This window comes from Micrasema longulum, unplaced genomic scaffold (genome assembly GCF_059751315.1).
Source record: "Micrasema longulum isolate JH-2025_06_02 unplaced genomic scaffold, ASM5975131v1 h1tg000102l, whole genome shotgun sequence".
Classification (NCBI taxonomy): domain Eukaryota; kingdom Metazoa; phylum Arthropoda; class Insecta; order Trichoptera; family Brachycentridae; genus Micrasema; species Micrasema longulum.
Genome location: NW_028277308.1, coordinates 14180 through 35132, shown reverse-complemented (window position 1 = coordinate 35132; position 20953 = coordinate 14180). Strand labels below are relative to the sequence as shown.

The 20953-nt window shown below is 32.1% G+C and overlaps 1 protein-coding gene across 1 annotated transcript in view; it reads left to right on the top strand.

Moving 5' to 3' along the window:
* Positions 1–20027, top strand: part of LOC148284632 (uncharacterized) — a 39237-nt gene extending 19210 nt beyond the window's left edge. The window contains 4 exon segments of the mRNA XM_088237295.1: positions 12384–12465; positions 12663–12881; positions 12884–14949; positions 18377–20027. Coding sequence (XP_088093421.1) covers positions 12384–12465; positions 12663–12881; positions 12884–14949; positions 18377–18515 — 2506 coding nt within the window. The 3' untranslated portion in view covers positions 18516–20027.
* The last annotated feature ends 926 nt before the right edge of the window (positions 20028–20953 follow it).

Here is a 20953-nt window from a genome sequence, read left to right as displayed (position 1 = left end):
TGTAAGTTTTGGCAGCCTCGATATAACAGGTAAATTCACATACTTTTTGGCACAGCGGATGTTGTAAAGATATTTTCTGAATGCTTTCATCAGAATTCTATAATTACGAACGATTTACACGTCATTTTTACTGTTTCAAACTTGTTCCCGTTGCCAAAGTACGTGACAGTAATTTACGGACAATAATGTGTTATTCATTGTATCAGTAATAAATATTCTACATACATGTATTTTTCAACTATGGCTTACGTAAAGAAATAATACGTCTTTAATATTTTTTATTTTGTTTTATTATTGTTATAAGTATTTCGTCAATGTATCAAAGTGTTTGCTTATTTCTTTTTCGCGAGGTCGACATCCCATCCCATATCATTATATATTATCAAACCAACCTGTTCAGAGAGTTGATACCGTACGCGATCTGGGTGTTATTCTTGATAGCAAACTTACATTTGAGAATCACTTCGATGACATACTGACCCGTGCACATAGAAACCTTGGTTTTGTACTTCGTACATGTCAGGTATTTAAAGATATTGCGTGTATAAAAATGGTCTACTTTGCTCATGTTCGCAGTTTGCTCGAGTATGCCTCTTCTGTTTGGTCTCCACAATATGTCACACATAAAGAAAAGTTCGAAAAAATTCAATGGACATTTCTTAGACATCTTAACTGGAGATGCAGGTATACCGATCTCAATTATATGTCTTCCTGCAAAAAACACCACTTGCTTACTTTAGAAGATCGCCGTCTACTGTTGGACATGGGGGTGCTTCATGACCTACTTAGTGGACGCCTTGATAGTCCGGCTCTTTTGTCGGAGCTATCATTAAATGTCCCCGGCTACCGCACCCGTCACACGTCGAGCTCTCTATTTCATGTGCCAGCAGTTCGTACGAACTATGCCCAGAACTCTCCACTTATACGTTTTGTTAGTGAATATAATTTGAACTTTCCCCTTATTGATCCATTTGATTGTAAAAAAATAACATTTAAAATGCGCGTCTTAAAACATACTTTTTTGTCTTATACTTAGTTTCAATAATAAAGTCTTATTTTATTTTATCTTATTTTATTTTATTTTACTATATTTTATCTCAAATTCTTAATATTTTTAATATATTTGTATTTTCGACACTTGACACTTAATATTTACACATTACAATATTTACACACATGTCCACTCTCATTCCAATATAACACCCACTCACTTACATTCACACAAACACACTAGTATGTATTGTACGTGTATTTAATGTATTTCTGTGGATATCTGTCATTTGTTTTATTCTCTGTATATTTTATTTGTTGTATTTTTGTTACATATATTACTGTTGATATCCCCAATAAATTTAAAAAAAAAAAAAAAAGTATTATAAAATACAATGTTTATTTTTCTTATATGAATACAATCAAATTGTAATTAGACCATTTCGGAATGAGGATCAAATATTCTATTTTTTCTCGCAGCTTTACTTAAACTCTAACACGGTTTTAACTTGTCTTAACGTAAGCCACTATATAAAATAGTACATGTGTACATTTTCGATAAACAATTTTCACATTAAATGCAAAGCTACACATTAATAACGAATAGAATAGCATGCATTATTATAAAAAAGTCTATACAGATTTTTACGGTGAATTATATAAATGAACTAGCGGACCCGACAAACGTTGTCCTGCCCGAACGTTGGCTTACCTGCTATTACCTTGGAAAAAGTATTTTCATTGATAAGTAGGTACCGAGATACTTGTTTGTGATGAAATTCCAAAACTAAAAATGTTTAGTATTCAAATATTGAATTTAAGTAAGGTGTACCTAGGTACTTAATTATGGTTGAATTTCAAAACATAAAATAAATATTTTTTCAAATACAGCATCATTTTTGCAATCGTCAAACTCCGGTCTTCTCACCAACAAAGGGATGTACTTATGTAAGAATACGATTTTTTTAATGTATTGAATTTTATATTATTTTAGCATTACCAAAAATCCAGTAAAAATCAATAAATGGGTATAAATTCTTAGGAATTTAAAGATATTATCTTATTGAGATCCACAAAAAACAAATGCTGTTTGTAAACATTAAAAAACAAACACTTTTTAGAAGCAAAAAACAACATCTTTCCATTTTTTTGTAAATGCATTCTCCTCTTAATAAAATTATTTGAATGATACTATTTTTTGGGTTCATTGTGCCTAGCTCTGTTTTATTATTGAACTCATTTGAATAAATCAATGTTATTATTACTACTGGGAAAAGGTATGAAATATTTCAATGGTGTTGCCACGAAAAAATACTATAGATAAGTATTTAACTTTCTAATGCATGGTAACCAAACGCGTTAACAACTATACCACGAAGTGGACATAACATTAAAATATGGCCGGTTAATTAAAATAAAACAAAATATATTTACGGACCTAAGGTAACACCCCATCTGTGCGAGTACTGCGCTTCAACTTAGTTTACGTTGTCTATACTTAGCATTTTGTAAGGAATGGTCGAGAGCATGAACAATACCTAAAAGGCCGTTTATATGCAGACAATACAATATATATGACAATATTGTCTTGTCTCAGCTGAGAACCCAGTATGGAGCTCCGTGAACAGCCTCGAACGCGCAGGACAAAACGCTAGGACAATACGAAAATTCGGCCGCAGTTAACACATGAGCTCTACGAAAACGAATGAATAATGGGTTTTTTTACGAGCGAGTTCACGAAACACATGATTCATTTCATACCGAGATGCATTAGAATTGTTAAAGGATGAATTAGATAATAAAAAATATTTTTTGGGAGCGACACGTTCACGTAAAGCACAACGCTTTTGTCACAAGGTCCTGACCGTACGTGATCACACAAGGACAATGTGGCCGCTGGCGGAGGTAACCATTGTCCCGTGGAGATAGCTCGCTCGTCTATTGCGGTGGCGATGTATCGGGACAATTTTTTGTACTACAAATTGCTGTTTACATGTAAACAGTTGTCAAGTCCCGGAACAAAACAATACTGTATTTCTACGTCTAAACGGCTTTAAATGGATGCTCGTTGATGACAGTAAAGAATATATCTACAGAGCATACGGTCAGTTATGTTGACGACCGAAATGAATATGGGATATGCAGGTGTTTGATGCAGACCAATCCAGCAGATTAAATTCAGAAGACGTTTTCATTTGATGTATTTTAATTGGAACATATTTGAGAGCGAATAGACACTGGCGTGGGTGGGCTGATACAAGTTTCCTCCGAGTTCTGAGCTATCGGCATTGCTCAACACAGCAGGTGCACCATATTATATCATCACACTCACGCTGGATAAATTAAAATATTGTTTTGTATGTCGGTGAGCCAACTGCTGCCAACAAAGGACGTGGATAAATAATCACATTCGTAATAAATCTATTTATAAAGTGTTGTTTTGAATTTGACTTTCACATTGTTGTCTAAAACGATGAAAATAGTATTTTTATTATTCGAAAATATTTCAAATATATACAAATGTTTGACAAGGCCATATTCAACCCTCGAGAGAGTTAAATTTATTTTAACTGATTCAACACATATAAAAAAGAGAGTTTTTAGAGAAAGTGGCTTTATGAATGCAAGAGGATTTATGGATCAAATATTTGCTCTGCTAAATATGTCCGGAAAATTTCTGCGTATTTGCCGTTTGTCAAATAGCATATGGCAGAGTTGACAGAGAGAAATTGGAGTAAAGAGCAACCTGATCGGGCGTTCAAGCTATAACTAATACTCAGTCGGTAAATCCATTAATTGTAGATATTCAGAGTAAAATTAAGTATCTAAAAATAAGAGGGATGATCATTCAAATATGCTGGATAAGAGAACATGCTGGTATTGTAGGAAATGAGAGAGCGGATGAACGAGCAAGAGCCGCAACTTGTAAAAGAACGGCACTTTTCTTCTCAAAATTTCCCTTAGCTTTGCTAAACGCTGTATAAAACAAAATACGCAGCAGCGTTGGGAGGATCATTACCGCGCTTTTTCTACAGGTAAAATCACTATAATGTTTTTCCCAACGCTGGCTGATGCAGCAAACTTCCATCATCATCACCAAAGTACTTTGAAAACGACACAAATTCTTACCGGACATGGAGCAATGAGAAGTTATCTATATATTTTTAAATTAAAGAATGATGACTATTGTCCATGCGATGATATTTCTTCACAGAGTATCGAACATCTGTTATTTCAGTGCCCATTTTTCAGTTTACAACGCCATAATCTTGAAGCAGAATGCAGGAAAGATGGAATATCCTTAACAGATATCCACACTGTAGTTAAAAGTAGTTATCACGCGGTATTGTTTTTGAACTTTGCAACAATGGTGATTGGACTCATAAAGGTAATACATCAAAATCAGTGATCGAACATCCCATTTCCAAGACAAAAAACAAAGATTTTTACCGAGTACCTTAGCCTTGTACATGACACGTAAGGCTACTAAATACAGGGGTCCAAATATATATATAAACAAAAAACACCTAATACGGGCTATTGTGTAACTGTATAAGGACAGTCCAGCACGTGTTAGGGTAAATAAACGTAACTTAGTAACGTGAGTTTTCAAAGCAGTATTACTTAACATAAAGGTAGCTCTTCCAACAAGCGTTACAGTTAGCAGGTTGGTTCTGTATTTTGGAATGTAGAACAGTTTATGTTGACCATGCTAAGGTAATCTGAAACGTAACAACTAATAAACCGCAACTGCAAAATACCGTGCAACGATAAAATGAAATACGAGTTTATATTGTTGTTGTGTTTTGTTAGGTTGTGTTGTGGTTTGTTGGAGAGTTATTGGGCGCATACCGCTTCTATGAATGTATGAATATTGTATGGATATAATTATACTGCTCTAGTGTGGTGTGTCTATACACCGCGACAGAGCAATGTAATTCTGTTCATGTGGTATCAGAAAACACAAGGAACAGACAAAACATATATTACATAAAATTATCATTAGTACCGTTGGAAATCATATTAAGCCTTTAGACGTGAATTAATTCCTGTGGACATGATTTTATTTTTTATTCTGTGCGTTTTAATGAAATTATTTGAATATTTTGGTATTTTTTTATATTTCGTAATTTAAAAATTATTTCACGTTCATTATTTAAAAACGCTGGGTCTCAAAAGGATAATATCCGAACGAAAAAATATTTGTTTAAAGTTTTTGTTTAAATATTTGCTAAAAGTTTATTGAATCAAACTTATTTAATTTTATCGAAATAGATTTAAAACTTGCCATATATAACATTTATAAAGACGACAAGAATTCACTTCAAAACAAACAAACCAGCCAGAATCCAGCTGTCAAAGTTTACGAAATTTTTTTCTGTTTAATGCCGATTACTGACGTATAAAAAATAAATAGAGACGTACTTAGGTATTTTGTAACTTTTATAACGTACCTCGCCGTTTTTGAATTTCGGTCGGTACGAGAGTAAAATATAATAAAATTTGTGTATATTTTAATGAACACCCGGGCTGAAAAGGTTAAAGAAAAATCATTAAGAGTAATTGTTATTTTTGCTTTAATTTATATTTCAGTTTATACAAGGACTGGACAGTATATAATGTTATTAGAACTTCCTTAGGGGTTGATATAATATGCGATGTATCACTGTGAAGCACATCTTCAAATAATGGCGCGTCAGGGATGATCACTTATCTCAATGCAAATGGCGATTGAAGGGCGAGATGATTGTCAGGTGTATGCAAGCCGATGATTAATGATGGCCATTAACTGGGACCGTCGATAGGAGTCATGTACAATTTCGTGATTGATATTCCTTGTACATCTATAATGGCCGTTTGTTCAATATCTAAGAAGCATATTTTTATCCAACTAGTTACGCGTTTAAATATTTTTTATCTCTGTTGTAATATGTTAATATTAACAGCTTCCTAAAGGGTTGAATCCAGTTCTTGTCTTTAAAAATTAAAAATTGACAAACTCAATACATTTTTGATATATAAGTAAAAAAGGTCAAGAAACCTTTTAAACTATTTGATTGACGTCCCAGCTTTCTTGATTTAAACATTTATTTAAATATCTGTTATTACAGTTTTAGCTTACAGAGCTTACCGTCTTAGCTTAAAACATAACTAAGATACCAATTTGTCCCTGATTTAGCATTGAATACCACGATAATAAGGCTCGAATTCTTGTGCGCGAGTATACGGAATGACGCAATCATTAAATTCTAGAGTATTTATATTATACATGTTAGTAAATGTTAGTATTAAATCACTTAGCGACTTTTTATGTCTAACAGAAGTACACGTCTCTTCGTCAGGACATACACTAAACCAACATCCAAATACCTTAATACACTTTCACCTTTACCATCAACGTAGTATACAAAATATTTACGAAGAAAAAAATATTACATGCGGAGTTGAAGGGAATGCAAACACCGCCATGTTCGATTTGAAACCACATGCTTTTAGTAGGCAACCCTTACATGTACTGATTATAGTTTATGAAAGTGTTGAAAATAGAGGGAGAGGATAAAGGTTTAATACGTATAGGGTGACCATTACAATAGAACATCGTATAATGGGCTATATTGAAAGGTTGTATAATTATTGATGAATTGGACAATGTTCCTTGAATTTCACCCTTGCGTGCACAGTACATTACAGTTTTTGCTGATTTGAAACCACATGCTTCAAGTAAGCAACTCTTACATAAATCATGTGGTTTCAAATCGGCATGTTAGTTTAATTAGTATCACGACGAAGAGATGGGTACGCCTCGAAACCGGTAGACATAGAAAAGTCGGTTAGTGGTTTTATGGAAATATTTAATAACATTTAGTAAAACGTTTAGCAGCAAAGTTAATGCTTTAAATAAAATAATAAATTATATTTACGAAAAGTCATGATATGTCCATCATTACAAATGCAAAAAATGAGAGATAAAAAAATGCAATATTCATAGTCAATTATTTCAATTATTCATATTCGAAGTCAAAATAAATAATATTTTAAATCTATTTGTTTAAAAAAATATTTCATGCTCGGGGCGCTGGCGACAGAACCGCCCCGACGAAAGTTGATTTGCTACCAACTGGCGTCGGGGAGAAGTACTAGATATTTTGCTGAAACCATCTCTCTTGTTCTCGAATATATTTGTATCATCCAGAGTGAGACGTCAACACTGTGTGAAACAATAATTATATATTAGGATTACTCCTTTACTACGTACTCCGCAACTTTCTATTGTATTTGTGATTTATCTCCAATTTCTGATAAAATGCTTTTTCTGTTCCCAATAAGTAATAATTATTTTATAAAAAATATTTTAACACATAATTTATTATATTTATGGAGATATTAAAGTTATCACATGCGATGTGTATTAGCCTCACATTACCGGGAAGAGAAAGTTAATTTTGATTTTAAATTTGTCTCCAGTATAATTTTTCAAGTAGTCAGTATTAAAATAATATACCGTAAAATTAAAGATTTATTGTACCAAAATTAAATATTAATTTAAATAAACCAGCTCTAAATGGGCCAAAAATACATTATTAAAAAATACGAATTTCTTGTGATAGCGTTTAACATGAGTATTTTCCCCTAGGATCCACGATCCACACATCCTTTGATATTGAATTCAATTTCATATTAAGTCTCTCCATGGACCGATTTTTAAATAGTCCGCTCCGTTCACACAGCTAAAGGCACCGCGATTATTGGCAAGGGTACATTTCAATGGAATTAAATTTTGTGGTTTTAGCAAATAAAGTAACGTTGAAGCTGAAAATCAAATACATACCTTTGGTCATAAAAGGTCGGGTCATTATGTTAGATATTATATTATGAAAATACAATATCTATTTGCAGAGTGAGTATTTATTCTGGATTCCTTTGTTTTACCAAAAACATAGGTAGGTAGTGAAAATATTTATTGGCTTCGTTAATTATACTGTTTTTTTTATTAACTCACGCGTCTATAATTATTTATTTATTTATTCACCAACGGTTCAGAGAACCATTCCTAAAAAATGATTTGCATAAACAATCCCATCAATAAACAATTTATAATGTAATCCAGCCTACGAAATATGAAAAAATAATTAAAACTGAACAATTAAGTGAAAATAAAGGATAAAAAAATAACAAAACCGTAAAAAAGAAACATAACATTAATAAATAAAAAATAACAGTTAGGATGAGAAAATTTTGTGTTCTAGATATAAATATAATAAAGTAAAGCTTAAAATGACTTAATATATAAAGAAGTGGTTAGTATTCAACTAGGCAATAACAAAAGAGAAAAAATACAATAATAATAGATTTTAAATAACATGTTTTTTAGAGCAATATGATAATTTAAATAATCTTAATAATACCTTTATTTTATCTGTTGGTTGGAAGAAATTGTAATTTTGCAATAAATCCGCTAATACACACTTTATATTATGTTTTTTTAAATTTTATTTAAAAAAAAAATATTTTAAAGGAAAACCCGCTAAGCCTCTACTCAGAGGCTTGTCAGCAGGTAGGATAGAGGAGATATGGAAGAAGGTGAAAAATACACCACAATACCCAGACCAATTTAAAAAAAATCTTTCTTGGATGTTTTTTTTTTGCAACTGACGGGAATCTGCGACGACATTCTCACAGTTAGCCGTCTTACCAACTGCGCCACGGCGCCTGTCTGTATAAGTTCAAATAAAAAAAATCCAAGGAAACGAAGTTAAATTAAATAATATTTTTTTAAATCCATTTCTTTTCCAAAAAATACCGAGTGAGAATACATTTTATTTAATTGACAGAATTTATTTTGAAAATGTCGAATATTTGATCAAACCGATTGCCATACCTATGTATATTGGGTATAAATGAGTGCATTTCAATAATAATTTGACTTTAAATAATCCAAACCTTTTTTAATAATACTTACTAGTACAACATTATATTAATAATCAAAATAAACATAACATGAACCGGGTTGTGATCTCGTGGTACTATTGCAGACTCATGGATCAAAGGTCCCAGGTTCAAATCCCACTCTACCGCAACCCGATTTACATTTTTCCATTTCAAGTTATTTACGACTTTTTGGAAATGTCCTGAAAATTTAAATATTTGAGTAAACAATAAGAGGTCAAGTATTTCTCTTTAAAACAAATATCTACCTTAAATTTATGTTAAGGTGACTCAACGTATTTTTTCTGCGTCTAATCGGAAGAATGATAAAGTTCTATTTGTAAAATAAAACCAGAAGCCCGAATAAGTGTTTTCGTGTAAAAATCCTGAAAATGGAAATCAAGTGGAGATTAGTCTACTTCGTGAAGTAGCTGACGCGTTCACCTACCATTCTTGAGGTCCTCGGTCTGATTCCTGGCAGAGTGGACTTCAAATATTGATTTTAAAGGATGTTTACACAGAAATATTTTACTGTTCCTGGAATGGCACCTGAATCGTAAAAGATCACCTTTCCTTCATGTGACAGATGATCGAAATACACCGCATTGGTTTACTAATGCAGTGCCATATGCACCACTTGGTGCAAAAAGTGGAACAATTGTGAATTTCAAATAATAATTCATTTATTTCTTATGAATTTGGAGCCACTTCCAGTTTAACTGAGTCTTTCTGGTAACTCATTAAACATTTTCAAACCTTGATAGTAAATGTTGTTTTGAGTTCTAGTCAGTATTACCTTAGGAAGCCTAAAACTATCTCCTCTTCTCGTTCCATACTTATGAAAACCTTTATTGTAATTAATTCCTTCCAACATTTATCTAAGAGGCAGCTCGTTTTTCAAGTAAATGAAATTCAGGGTATTGAACTGAATTCTTTTTCACTAGCATAAATTTAATTTTCAGTTATTGACCACGCTTTAAATTTCATAACCCTTTTCTGTTTAACTTGTTTTTTTTTAAAAACTTTGTATCACTTCCAAGAAACAAGACTATAAAGCAATAGTTCAAGTGTGGCATTATATTATAATAGAATATATACAAACTTACTAGAATTGAAATTGAGTTTTTTTCTTATTTTTTTTTAATGTTATCAGCATTGGGCCTAACGTTTTAGTTTGTTGTCAAAAGTTAAACCTAAATACATCATTTTATCAAACATTATTTTGTTCAAACACTTCTTAATTTATTTCTACCTTCCCAAGAAAAATAATATGCTATTAGTTTGAATAAACTTATTTCAGTATGATTTTGCAGTAGTGTATAAGCGCCCAATAACTAAATTTAAGTGAAGTTAAAATATGAAAATGATTAAATATTGAAGGGTTTTTTGTAAAATACTGTTAAAAGTATTTACAAGTTTACTTTGAGGAATAAACTCTTTTAAATCTAATTTATAAAAATTAATTAATTTGTTCTTAATTAACAAAAAGCTTCCTGAATTTCCCTTAAATTAATTAAAACAAAAAAAGAAATTCGTATTTTCTTGATTTACACGAACATTCTCATTTTAGCGTCATTTTCAAGGAGTTTTAACAAACTCATTATTTGAAAGTTGTGGCAGAGTGGCATTCGAGACACGGAGCTCTGATCTGCAAGTTTGCGACACTAGTCGCGAGACCACAACCCAATTCCTGTTGTTAGACATCAAACATTTACATGACTTTCTTGGTTCCTACATTCGTAAATGGATGTTTGTCATCTTTGATAGAGTGTAATCATGAAATAATAAATCGTGTAGTGATTACATTGTTTCTTGATTGGAAAGTTATGGCGTGTGTTTAAGTCTTTATATTATCTCTCTAAAAAAATATATTTTTGTCGTGAATCATAAGTGGCCACTTTGATTCAATTGATAATTACTTTTTTTTTTTTTTTGCACCACAACAGGCCAGGAGGCCCAATTCCAGGGGTGAATTACATCACAGAACACCCAGGCTTGAGAAAAATCACATTTAATTTTTGTGTTCTCACCGGGAATCGAACCCGGAACCTTCCGTCTGTGAGTCAAGCGTCTTGACCACTACACCACGGAGGCCGCCTTACACATGAAATGAGATATCATCCTGTTTTTTTAAGATCCTAGCAGTATTTCTACACTTAAAAAGGACACAACACGGCATGGTTAAATTCGAATCAGGAGTTGCGTACTGAGCGACGTCTACAAAGAAACTAATGGGTCAAAACGTTAACCTACTCATTTATGAGTAGTTGAGTCGCCTTCTGTTTGATGTGCGTATGCGGTTTCTGAACTATTCTTAATTCTATGGATAAACTTTAATAATTTATCCTTATATAATTAATCAGGTGAGATAATACTGTTGTTGATGTGATATGTTAATATGTTGATGTTATGGCGGCCTCCGTGGTGTAGTGGTCAAGACGCTTGATTCACGCACGGAAGGTTCCGGGTTCGATTCCCGGTGAGAACACAAAAATTAAAATGTGATTTTTCTCAAGCCTGGGTGCTCTGTGATGTAATTCACCACTGTCATTAGGCCTCCTGGCCTGTTGTGGTGCAAAAAAATAAATGTAAAAAAAAAAAAAAAAAAATTATTATTCTCTAAATGCCATTAGGCCAAAATTAGAATGAGAAGAAATTATGTTAATATTTTTTGTAGATAAAGAAAAATAAGGAAAAGTAAAAAAGAAAAGTTTATGTTTGCCATGTTAGGTTTCCATCATCGTATTTTTTCAAATGGAAACATTTTTTCTGAATTTCTGAAATTTACCTTGGAATAAATCAACGCGATCAAGATGTTGCCTCGCAATAATAATATATGGCTCTACCGAAATATTTATCCATGCGTTGCCTCAGAAATCTTGGCATCAGATTTTGCCAACAACTTTTCTCGATTCGCTCGCGATTCGTAATCTTCGAGGAATGTTGACGAGTCGGTACTAAGACCAACTCTACGAGATTCGAAGGATATTTATAGTTTATGACCTACACTCTTTCGATTGAACTTGGCGCACTGAATGCACAGATCGATAGAAATGGCACTAAAATCTGAATCATCACTCTATTCTGGTGTCAAATTCTCGCAATTTGCACCAGCTGACCTCAAAAATAATGATGACAGAGACGTCGTGTTATTAAGCACCAATTGTAAGACACGCAAAATTTACTGTTTAAAATTGGTGTGATTTTGTAGGAATACATATTTTCATAACTTAATTTTAAATAAAATTTAATATTATTGCGCTCGAATACTCAACGTTACAGATAATCTGAAATCTTCCCAAAAATTCAAATGCTGATAGAATTGTGTTATTTTGGTGATATTAAAAAAAAAACACAGGTTTATTTAGGTGCATAAAGAAAATGAATATTGAAAAATGTTTCTAGAAAACAAAAAAAAAAAAAAAAAATTGTTCATTAAATAATTCTGCTATTTTTAACGATTTCAGCCAGGGCGGGGGACCTCCGCCTCCCCCCATGACGGGCCTCCACTCCGGTAGAATTCCCAGCTTCAAAAATAGCCACGGCGACGTAAGTAGCTTATCTATGTATATAATAAATACTTCCTCGAAGTTTACTTACCTTCATGTTTACAGTACTAAAATAAAACTCCGACTCATAAAAACTTATTCCGCACTTGAAAAATATATGAAAATATTATACAATCTCTCTTAATATAAAATTTTTAAAAGATTGACATTTGTTATTAATTTAGTTTTTTTTTAAAGAATTTTCAATCGTGTGGTCCGGAGCCTCCAGCATGTGTTCAGAACGCGATGATGACGAAAGATAAAAAACCATTTACTTACACTCCGGGAGGCTTGGATTTATCTCAGATCAAAACACCTAGTATGGCCAGACGGCTCAACAAACAACAGCAGCAACAAGAAGACCATGACACTCCTGCTTATTACAGGCAACCTACTGTCAATGGAGGACCAGCCCCCCTCCACCTCCGCCTCCGGGACCCCCCCCACCTCCTCCGTTAGTCATTAACGTAGTGAAGCCGGTTAACCAACATAATGAAGGAGAAAGGCCAGAAATTGTTATTCCAGAAAACCCGATTGGGATGCTGCGTAAAACTAATAGCCCCTACCACTGGGAATCAGAAGAAGCGGGAAAACTTCAGCAAGGACCTATTCCAAAATTCGTTGAAAAGTCTGCAACTCCTAGTCCTGTTGCACCTCAAATGAGGAAAGCTCCACCTCAACAATTTTCCCAACAGCCTCCTCAACAGTCTCAGTTTTCTCCAACAACTCAACAACATCAAAACCAATATCCCCAGAACACGCCTCAAAATTTTCAACAAAATTATTCACAGCCATCACCTCAAATTTCTAATCGATACGAAAATAATCTACCACAGCAAAATAAATCCGATAGTCCCGTTTGGAAGCCGGAGCCCAAATATCCTAGTCCAGCATTACCGCAAAATAATAACTTTTCACCGGTTCCAAACATGCAACAAAATCAGTCCCCTAGGTATCCAAGTCCAGCGCCAGCGCAAAAAAATAATTTTTCACCCGTTCCAAATATGCAACAAAATCAGTCTCCAACTAAAATTGCACTGCAACGTCAAGATTCTCAGTTCAATTTAAGTCCATCTCCATGGGGGAAAGAATCTCCCTATTCTAACGGTACATCTACAACAAGTAGCAGTAGTAATCAAACGATTTCACCGAGCTGCGAATCTAATAGCAGCTTAAAGTCTGTCACACCTATATCTAGTCCAGCAAGTCCATGGAAACAAGAACCGAGAAACTCACCTATGCAAAATAGTGTTCGGTCCCCACCAGCACAGTCACCATATAATGATGGATTTAGAGTAACTCCGATTCATATAGAAGCAAGAGAGACAATTGTTCACCCAGCGCAATCTATGAGGAGTCCAAATCAATCACCATACGTTGAAACTCAAACGAACTCACAAAATAATCCTCGTTGGGGGCAACAGCAATCAATGTCACCGAATGCTCACCCTATGTCACCAACGGGCAACAATATTCAAGTAAATATGAATAACCAATCAAAAAGTCCTTCATATGCTCAAGCACCAAGTCCAGCGAACGTTAAGTCACCTAGTCCTCCGAGGCAAAACAACAAATTTCCGAATAATAATATGGTCCCTGAATCCGATGAAGTACGATATCAATCACATATGACCATTCCCGTTAAACCTAGAATCGCGAGAAATCAAAATGATCAACAGACTGAGGGTGGCGATCCACTTTCCCCGAAGTTGGTCGAGAGCCCAAAAGAAAATCTTCCATGGGTACGTGGTCAAAATACCATTAACAAGTCGATACCTCCACCACCTTGGTGCCAAAGATCAGAAAGTAGAAAAAGTGTTCCCAGAGATTCGTTTGAGCAAACAGAGAGTCCACAATCCCCATGGGGCTCGAGGCCTTCAGATAACAGAAAGAGCCTTCCTCGCGAAACTTTCCAACATACACCGCAAAGTTCAGAGCCTCAACCACCTTGGGTCACAGAAAATCGGCGTTTCGAAACATTGCCCCGTGCTCAACCTGGAAAAGTTTCATCGATGCCGTCTTCTGCTGATCAAATTTTCCAAAATGTGAGAAAATGCGATAGTCCCGGGAGAGTTATTCCCGTACAGATGGAAATGTCAAACAAAGATATGACGGGTAGTAACATAAAATTTGTTAACGCGCCAGGTAAGCAAGGGATGCAGGGAAGAAACCAACAACAGCCTCAGTTACGAATTATAATAGATATGAATCAACAAGGACAGCCCGGACAACCGCAAGTTATCCAGCAGGGTCAACCGCAAATTTTGATACAGCCGCAACCTAACATATCGATACAGCAAGCCAAACCACAGATGCAGCATCCGCAACAACACATATCGAGGGTGTTAACCCCTCAAATGATGAGGATGGATGGAGCTACTCCGGGCAGTCCTTTGCGACAAGAACCTCCTTCAGGAACGCAAGCAAAGACGAGAATTATTCCAATTCAAATGGAACCATCGAGTCCCGTTGTAACAACTCCTAGGTAATTAATAATACAGATATTTATTATTAGAATAAATAAAATATTCTAGTTCTTTAAAAAAAACTCATTTCGGTTTTGCGTTTTTAAATCGTTAATGGATTATTTTTTAATGATTAGATTCTCCAAATATTAAGAAATTTTTTTTTTAAGTTCGTCGTGTAACAAAAACCGATTAGTCAACAATTTCGAGACTAAAACGATACTTTTAAAATATTTTTTAGGTAATTGCTAACCAAAATGTTACTCTGATGCATCTATTTCATTTATCCTTTGAGTAGTACGTCTCTCTTATTTTTCATGTAAGGCGAACAAGGATAAAACAATGTATGTCATTAATCCCAATGGAATGAATTAAATACATACATAGACGCGTTTACAAAAATATCAGACAATATTCGTACTCGAGTACTAACAAAGAAATATGTGTTTGTGTTTGTCAACCGTTCCTTTCAGTATCAACCCGCATCTTTACATACATTTTTAACTTCACAATACTTTATGTTTGATCGTCAGTCGTTTTGAGTGTTTTTTATAAAATGTGAAATGTCGTTTGCACATCATGTCTCTTCATCTTATCACCTGTGAATGTTGTTTCCCTAATGGATGATGTGTTTACTATTTCAGCAGACGAAATTGATGGGTTGACTAAGCCGGATCCAGATTCACCGTGCGAGAGGTGTTTTAAATAATTGATTGTTTAATTTTCACAGCTTTTAAAAAGAAAAAATACTACTATTTTTGATAAATCAAGGGATAAAATTACTTTGAAAATATTACTTTGCAATGTAACGCCTGCGAGAAAGCGTTTCGTTCGCCCTCTATCGCCGAAATGTCAAAACTCAGTGGATCTTAAATGTTAAAAGTGGTTATAATATCTATATAATAAATGTAGTTATCAATTTTACATTTAAAAATAAGTATTGTACCTGACCGATAACAAAGGTTAAAAAATATTTTAGAGTACAGTTATTTTTTGTGATAAATTTAAATCACCATTTCAAAGTATTTTTTTCTTTTTTGATTAATCAAAGTCAACAATAATGCTTAGCGTTTTAATTGCCGCTTTTTTCTTAAACGAATACGCCAAACAAAGAGTTTTTTAAAACATATTTTAATGTAGTTTTTCTTGGTAAACACAAGGAATGTTATCTAATATTATCCTTTATTACTAGAATTTAATCCCAATGTATGTAATACAAATGTAAAAAAATTGATATCGTGAAAAACCCCTATTTTAGAGAAGATTTTTTAAATGTTGCTTTATTTTCTATCTAGCTTTTATTGTGTACAATAATAACACTGAATTATGTAGGTATGTTCCTTGTAGCTGCTCTAACTACCCATATGATATTATTTATTGGATATGGACCTGACGAGACAGTGAGGTGTGGCCTTATTTAGGATATTTTTCATCGACTGTTAAAAGTAAAACACATAAAATTAATTGATTTGTATTTGAACTAAGTAATCATGGTTAAATAATTATGTTTTAAAACATGATACTAAAATGTTGTCACGCGCCACCAAATAAACCATTATTTACGTCGTTTTCGTTATAGTTAAGCTTTACATTATCATTTGCAAATTATACTAATTTCAGGAACCATCTGACGTGATTTATTCATTAACCATTTGAATTGTGATTTTTATTGTGGTTAGTTTCGCAAACTCACGAATCAGAGGTCAAAGGTTCGCATCCCGCTCTATCACCACTTAGTTCCCATTTTCTAATAGTGAGTTATTCTTAACTCGTTGAAAATGGCCCCCAAAATTGAAATATTTGGGTGGATCATAAGAACGTAATTGAAAAAAAAAAACCTTTAATTTTTTACAGTGTTTATTTTTAGTAATTTATGTGTTATGTTTGATTCTAAAGTTGTGTTTGCATGTAACTAAAATGTATTTTTTGTTTCCAATAAACTACACACCGTTTTTTAAAATGCAGAGTGGCACACATAATGCTTAGATTCTTAAACCTATAAAATAATATTAGAATCATTCATCAACTGACAAAAAATCATTGAAAACCATTAGAGAAAACGTCATTACTGCTGCAATATACTGTATGAAGATTTTTAATCTGAAGAAAATCATAATCAGTATGAAGATATACATATAACAATACATGAATCTGTATACTTTGGTAATAAAAAAATTTTTCATTTCCTATTTTGCCCAAAAATATATTATTGAATTTAAATTAACCTTCATTAAAAACAACGGACTTTTAAATGTTTGTTGAAATTAATAAAGACCTAGAGAAGTAAAAAGATTTGAATTTAACGCATAAAAAAAATAAAAAATTCAAAAGTATCGACTCCACATACATGCGTTTAGTAAAACGTATTATTTATTATGTTCAAATTGAATAAACAGAAATCATCCTTCTTAAGATGGATTGCCTTAATATAAAAATAAAAAAATAAATAAATAAACGTTCTTTTAAAAAAAGTTTTTTGAATAAATATTTTGAAATAGGTTGTCTCTTTTTGGTGCAGTATACTGTTTTTTTTTATATTTTCTACTCTTTGCTTTAATATGAATTTTTGAGTAAAATTTTGAATCTGCTTGTTGAACATATTGAATAATAATTTAAAATAATTATATAAATACAAACAAAATATGTTTTTTTTATCGTACCTCCATGCAAATTTACTTAACGAGGCAGGTTACCAAAAATCTCTAAAATATAGAAGAACCTATTTAATAAATAATTAAATCCTTGTTTGATTGTTTTTATGGTCACAATCGATTCACTCAGGTTGCAGTGATGACAGAAGATTATTTAACACTCACCCCACCTCAAGAATTAGAGTGGTCGCTTTTAATATATAAATAATTACTGTACATAAAAAGGATTAACGATACATGGGGTATGTCAAAATCTTTCTGGAAAATAATACTGGATTTTCACCCTTGTGGTGATTTTCACAAAAACGATAATATAAAAATTATCCAAGATGAAATAAATAAACTGTTGACGGAATTGAAAAGGTTGATAGATAATTTAACACAAACGGAAATCTTATTTTGAGAAGCAAATTTGATATGTGTAATGTGTACTTTGATGTGCGCACCTTGAGAATTTAGGGACAAAACAATTACTAGAGACGATACAATAATGCAGTGTAAAAATACTCAATTTACTTATCAGAATGTGATCGAAAAGAGAAATGGATGTCTAGGCACTTACAGTCCTTATGAGTTATTATAGACTAGCTTAAGAGATCACCCAAGGTTATTATCACTAACGACACCATTCTCAAAAAAGTTTTCTTTCTATTTTAAACTACGCATAAAATATTAATTACGCTGTATATAAACTATAAACTAAATGATGTGTTTTTTGATATTTTGTTTGTTCGCTTGATCCTGTTGAATTTATTACGCTTAAATTTATTTTTAATCGTGATATTTTTACTTTCAGAATTATCTACCATAAAGTGAATATTGAAGGACCTCCTCGCCAGTCCAGATCTTTTAGGGTCCTTCAAACTATCACCGGGACACAGGAATCTGATGCTATACAGGATTTAGAAGAGTCCCAAGGATTTACAGATTTATAATTAAAATTTATATAGGAAAATAATAGATATAAAAACTAAACTTATTTAAGTTAATTTTATGAAAATACTTTGGTATTCCGATGAATTTCTTGTAAAAAACACGTTTCATGGTGATTTTATTGTTTTTATTTATTATTTTGATTATTAAATCAAGGGTGGACGTTTCTCCGAAACCCATGCACAGTTTCAATATTTTTAAGGTCAATTTATCCAAGTAGAGAGCTGCATGGGACTTCAAAAAGTTTATGATTTTCTTCATGTTAAGCAGTGAACCAAATATCACATTTTGTTTATTTGTCTTCTTTTGATGCTTAGTATATTTTATATTTATGTTCCATTAATTTTGTTCCAAGTAAGTGCAGAACTTTTTATCCTTAGAACAGACCATTGTCTTGTTGGCAAATTAATTGAAAATGTAAAAAAAATCTACCATATCCATGTTGATTATTTTTGTCTTGAATGTATGTAAATTGTAAATAAATAATAAATAAAAGTCATATACGAGTATGTTACATCGTTGTGCACAAAATAAATTACTTATACTTAATACAAATTAATTACCCAGCAATAGTCTGGTTTCTAAAATAATAAAGTTATTTAAAATTATTCAGTGTTTTTAAACATTATATCATATTCATTTATAATTTGTTTAATATTTATTATGGTACTTTACGTACATAATTTCATTAAAAAAAAATAAATGAAATGATTTTTTTATATTTCATTTGTTTTAATTTGGAAAAAAATTAAATCATTTCGATTTCAACAGAAAATATTATTTTCTTATGGCAACGTGCTACTTAATTACCTAAAAAAACCGTTAATGTGAAAATTAAATAAAATAAATAATACAGAAAACATATAAAATTATTTTTTAGTATGTACGTTTTATGTAAACCAATTAATAATCGATATTTTTTTATGCTAATATTCTAAAATAAGGTTTGAATATTGGTAGATAATGTGTCCTTCAACCATTAGTAAAGTATAATTAATATTATGGTGTTTAAAATAACTGTTAAGCAGAAAAAAACAATATGGAATGTACACTATATTAACTATTTAAACATGTAAAATATTTATATTTCTGTGTTTTCACATTTTATTCGTATTTATTAAGAAAGTTCTAAATACTATAATTTTAGATGTTTTGTCAACGATGCTGTTTTTTAAAAAAATAATTTGCTGGAGTGTTATGCAGAAAAAAAACAAATGTTTGTTGTATTAACAAGTTACGCATATAAAATACTTATATTTCTGTGTTTTTACATTTGATTTGTATTTATTAAGACAGTAATGGCGATTTTATTTTAGATGTTTTTTAAACCTTGTGTTTAAAAGAAAATGTTTATATTGTTGGAGTGTTGTGATAATTTAAATATTTTTTGTTGATTTTATGTTGAAAATTACGGATGTGAATATCTAGTCAATATAACTTTAAATGTTATGGTGTTGCTTTTATGTTTTGATATGTACGTATTTTTAATTATTTAAAATTAAATCAATATTTTTTAATTATTTATATTTTATTGTAAACCACCTCAAAGATAGAAATTGTAATAGGACTATCGTTGCAAATTGATTTAATAGTTTCGGTATATTATATTGTCTGTGTCCAGGGATAAAACCAGAATTCTCGACAACGAAAAATGTCTGCCTCGAAATGGAGAGGTTGACGCATTTATTTACCATGCTTAAAGTCGCGGAATTGATTCCAAGGAAAGCTGACTTGAAATATTTGTTTTAAAAGCCGATATTACACTAAAATATTTCATTGCTATCGGAATTGAACCTAAAATGGAAGACTAATCAGTCTGATTGCTTTACGTAACATTTAATCAAGGTAAACTGCATTTAGTTTGGTAATTCAATATCTTATGCACCATCTGACAGATAAGAGTTTAATGATGATAAATAATAAAAATATTAAAATTAAAAATCTAATATTTTAAAAAGGACATAATTTTTAAAAAGGATATAATTTTTTTATTATAATGAACGCATAATCGTTATTTTTCTGACTTAAAAACAGCGAATGATGCAATGGGCACTGCATTGATGCCAGTAGAATTTTTTTTTCAGTGTAATTTTACTCAAGCCTGGGTTTTCTGTGCTTTGATTCAATATTGTAACTCTCTTGGTATGTTGTGATAAAATATTACAATTATACGAATTGATAATTTCATGAAGTCAAGATTCTCATCCAGAGAACATTGAAACATTATGCTAATGAAGCATGTTTTATACCAACAATATGTTAACTCTGTCTTAACTCGGTCTTAACTCGGCCTAATCATGGTTAGCGCGATTTCTTGCCATTCAAGAAGTCTTGGATTTTATTCCCTAAAACGAAATATTTATTTAAACAGCTTTTTTTGCTCTAGAAAATAAGATACGCTGCCATTAATGTACCAATGCAGTACCCTATGCACCATTAG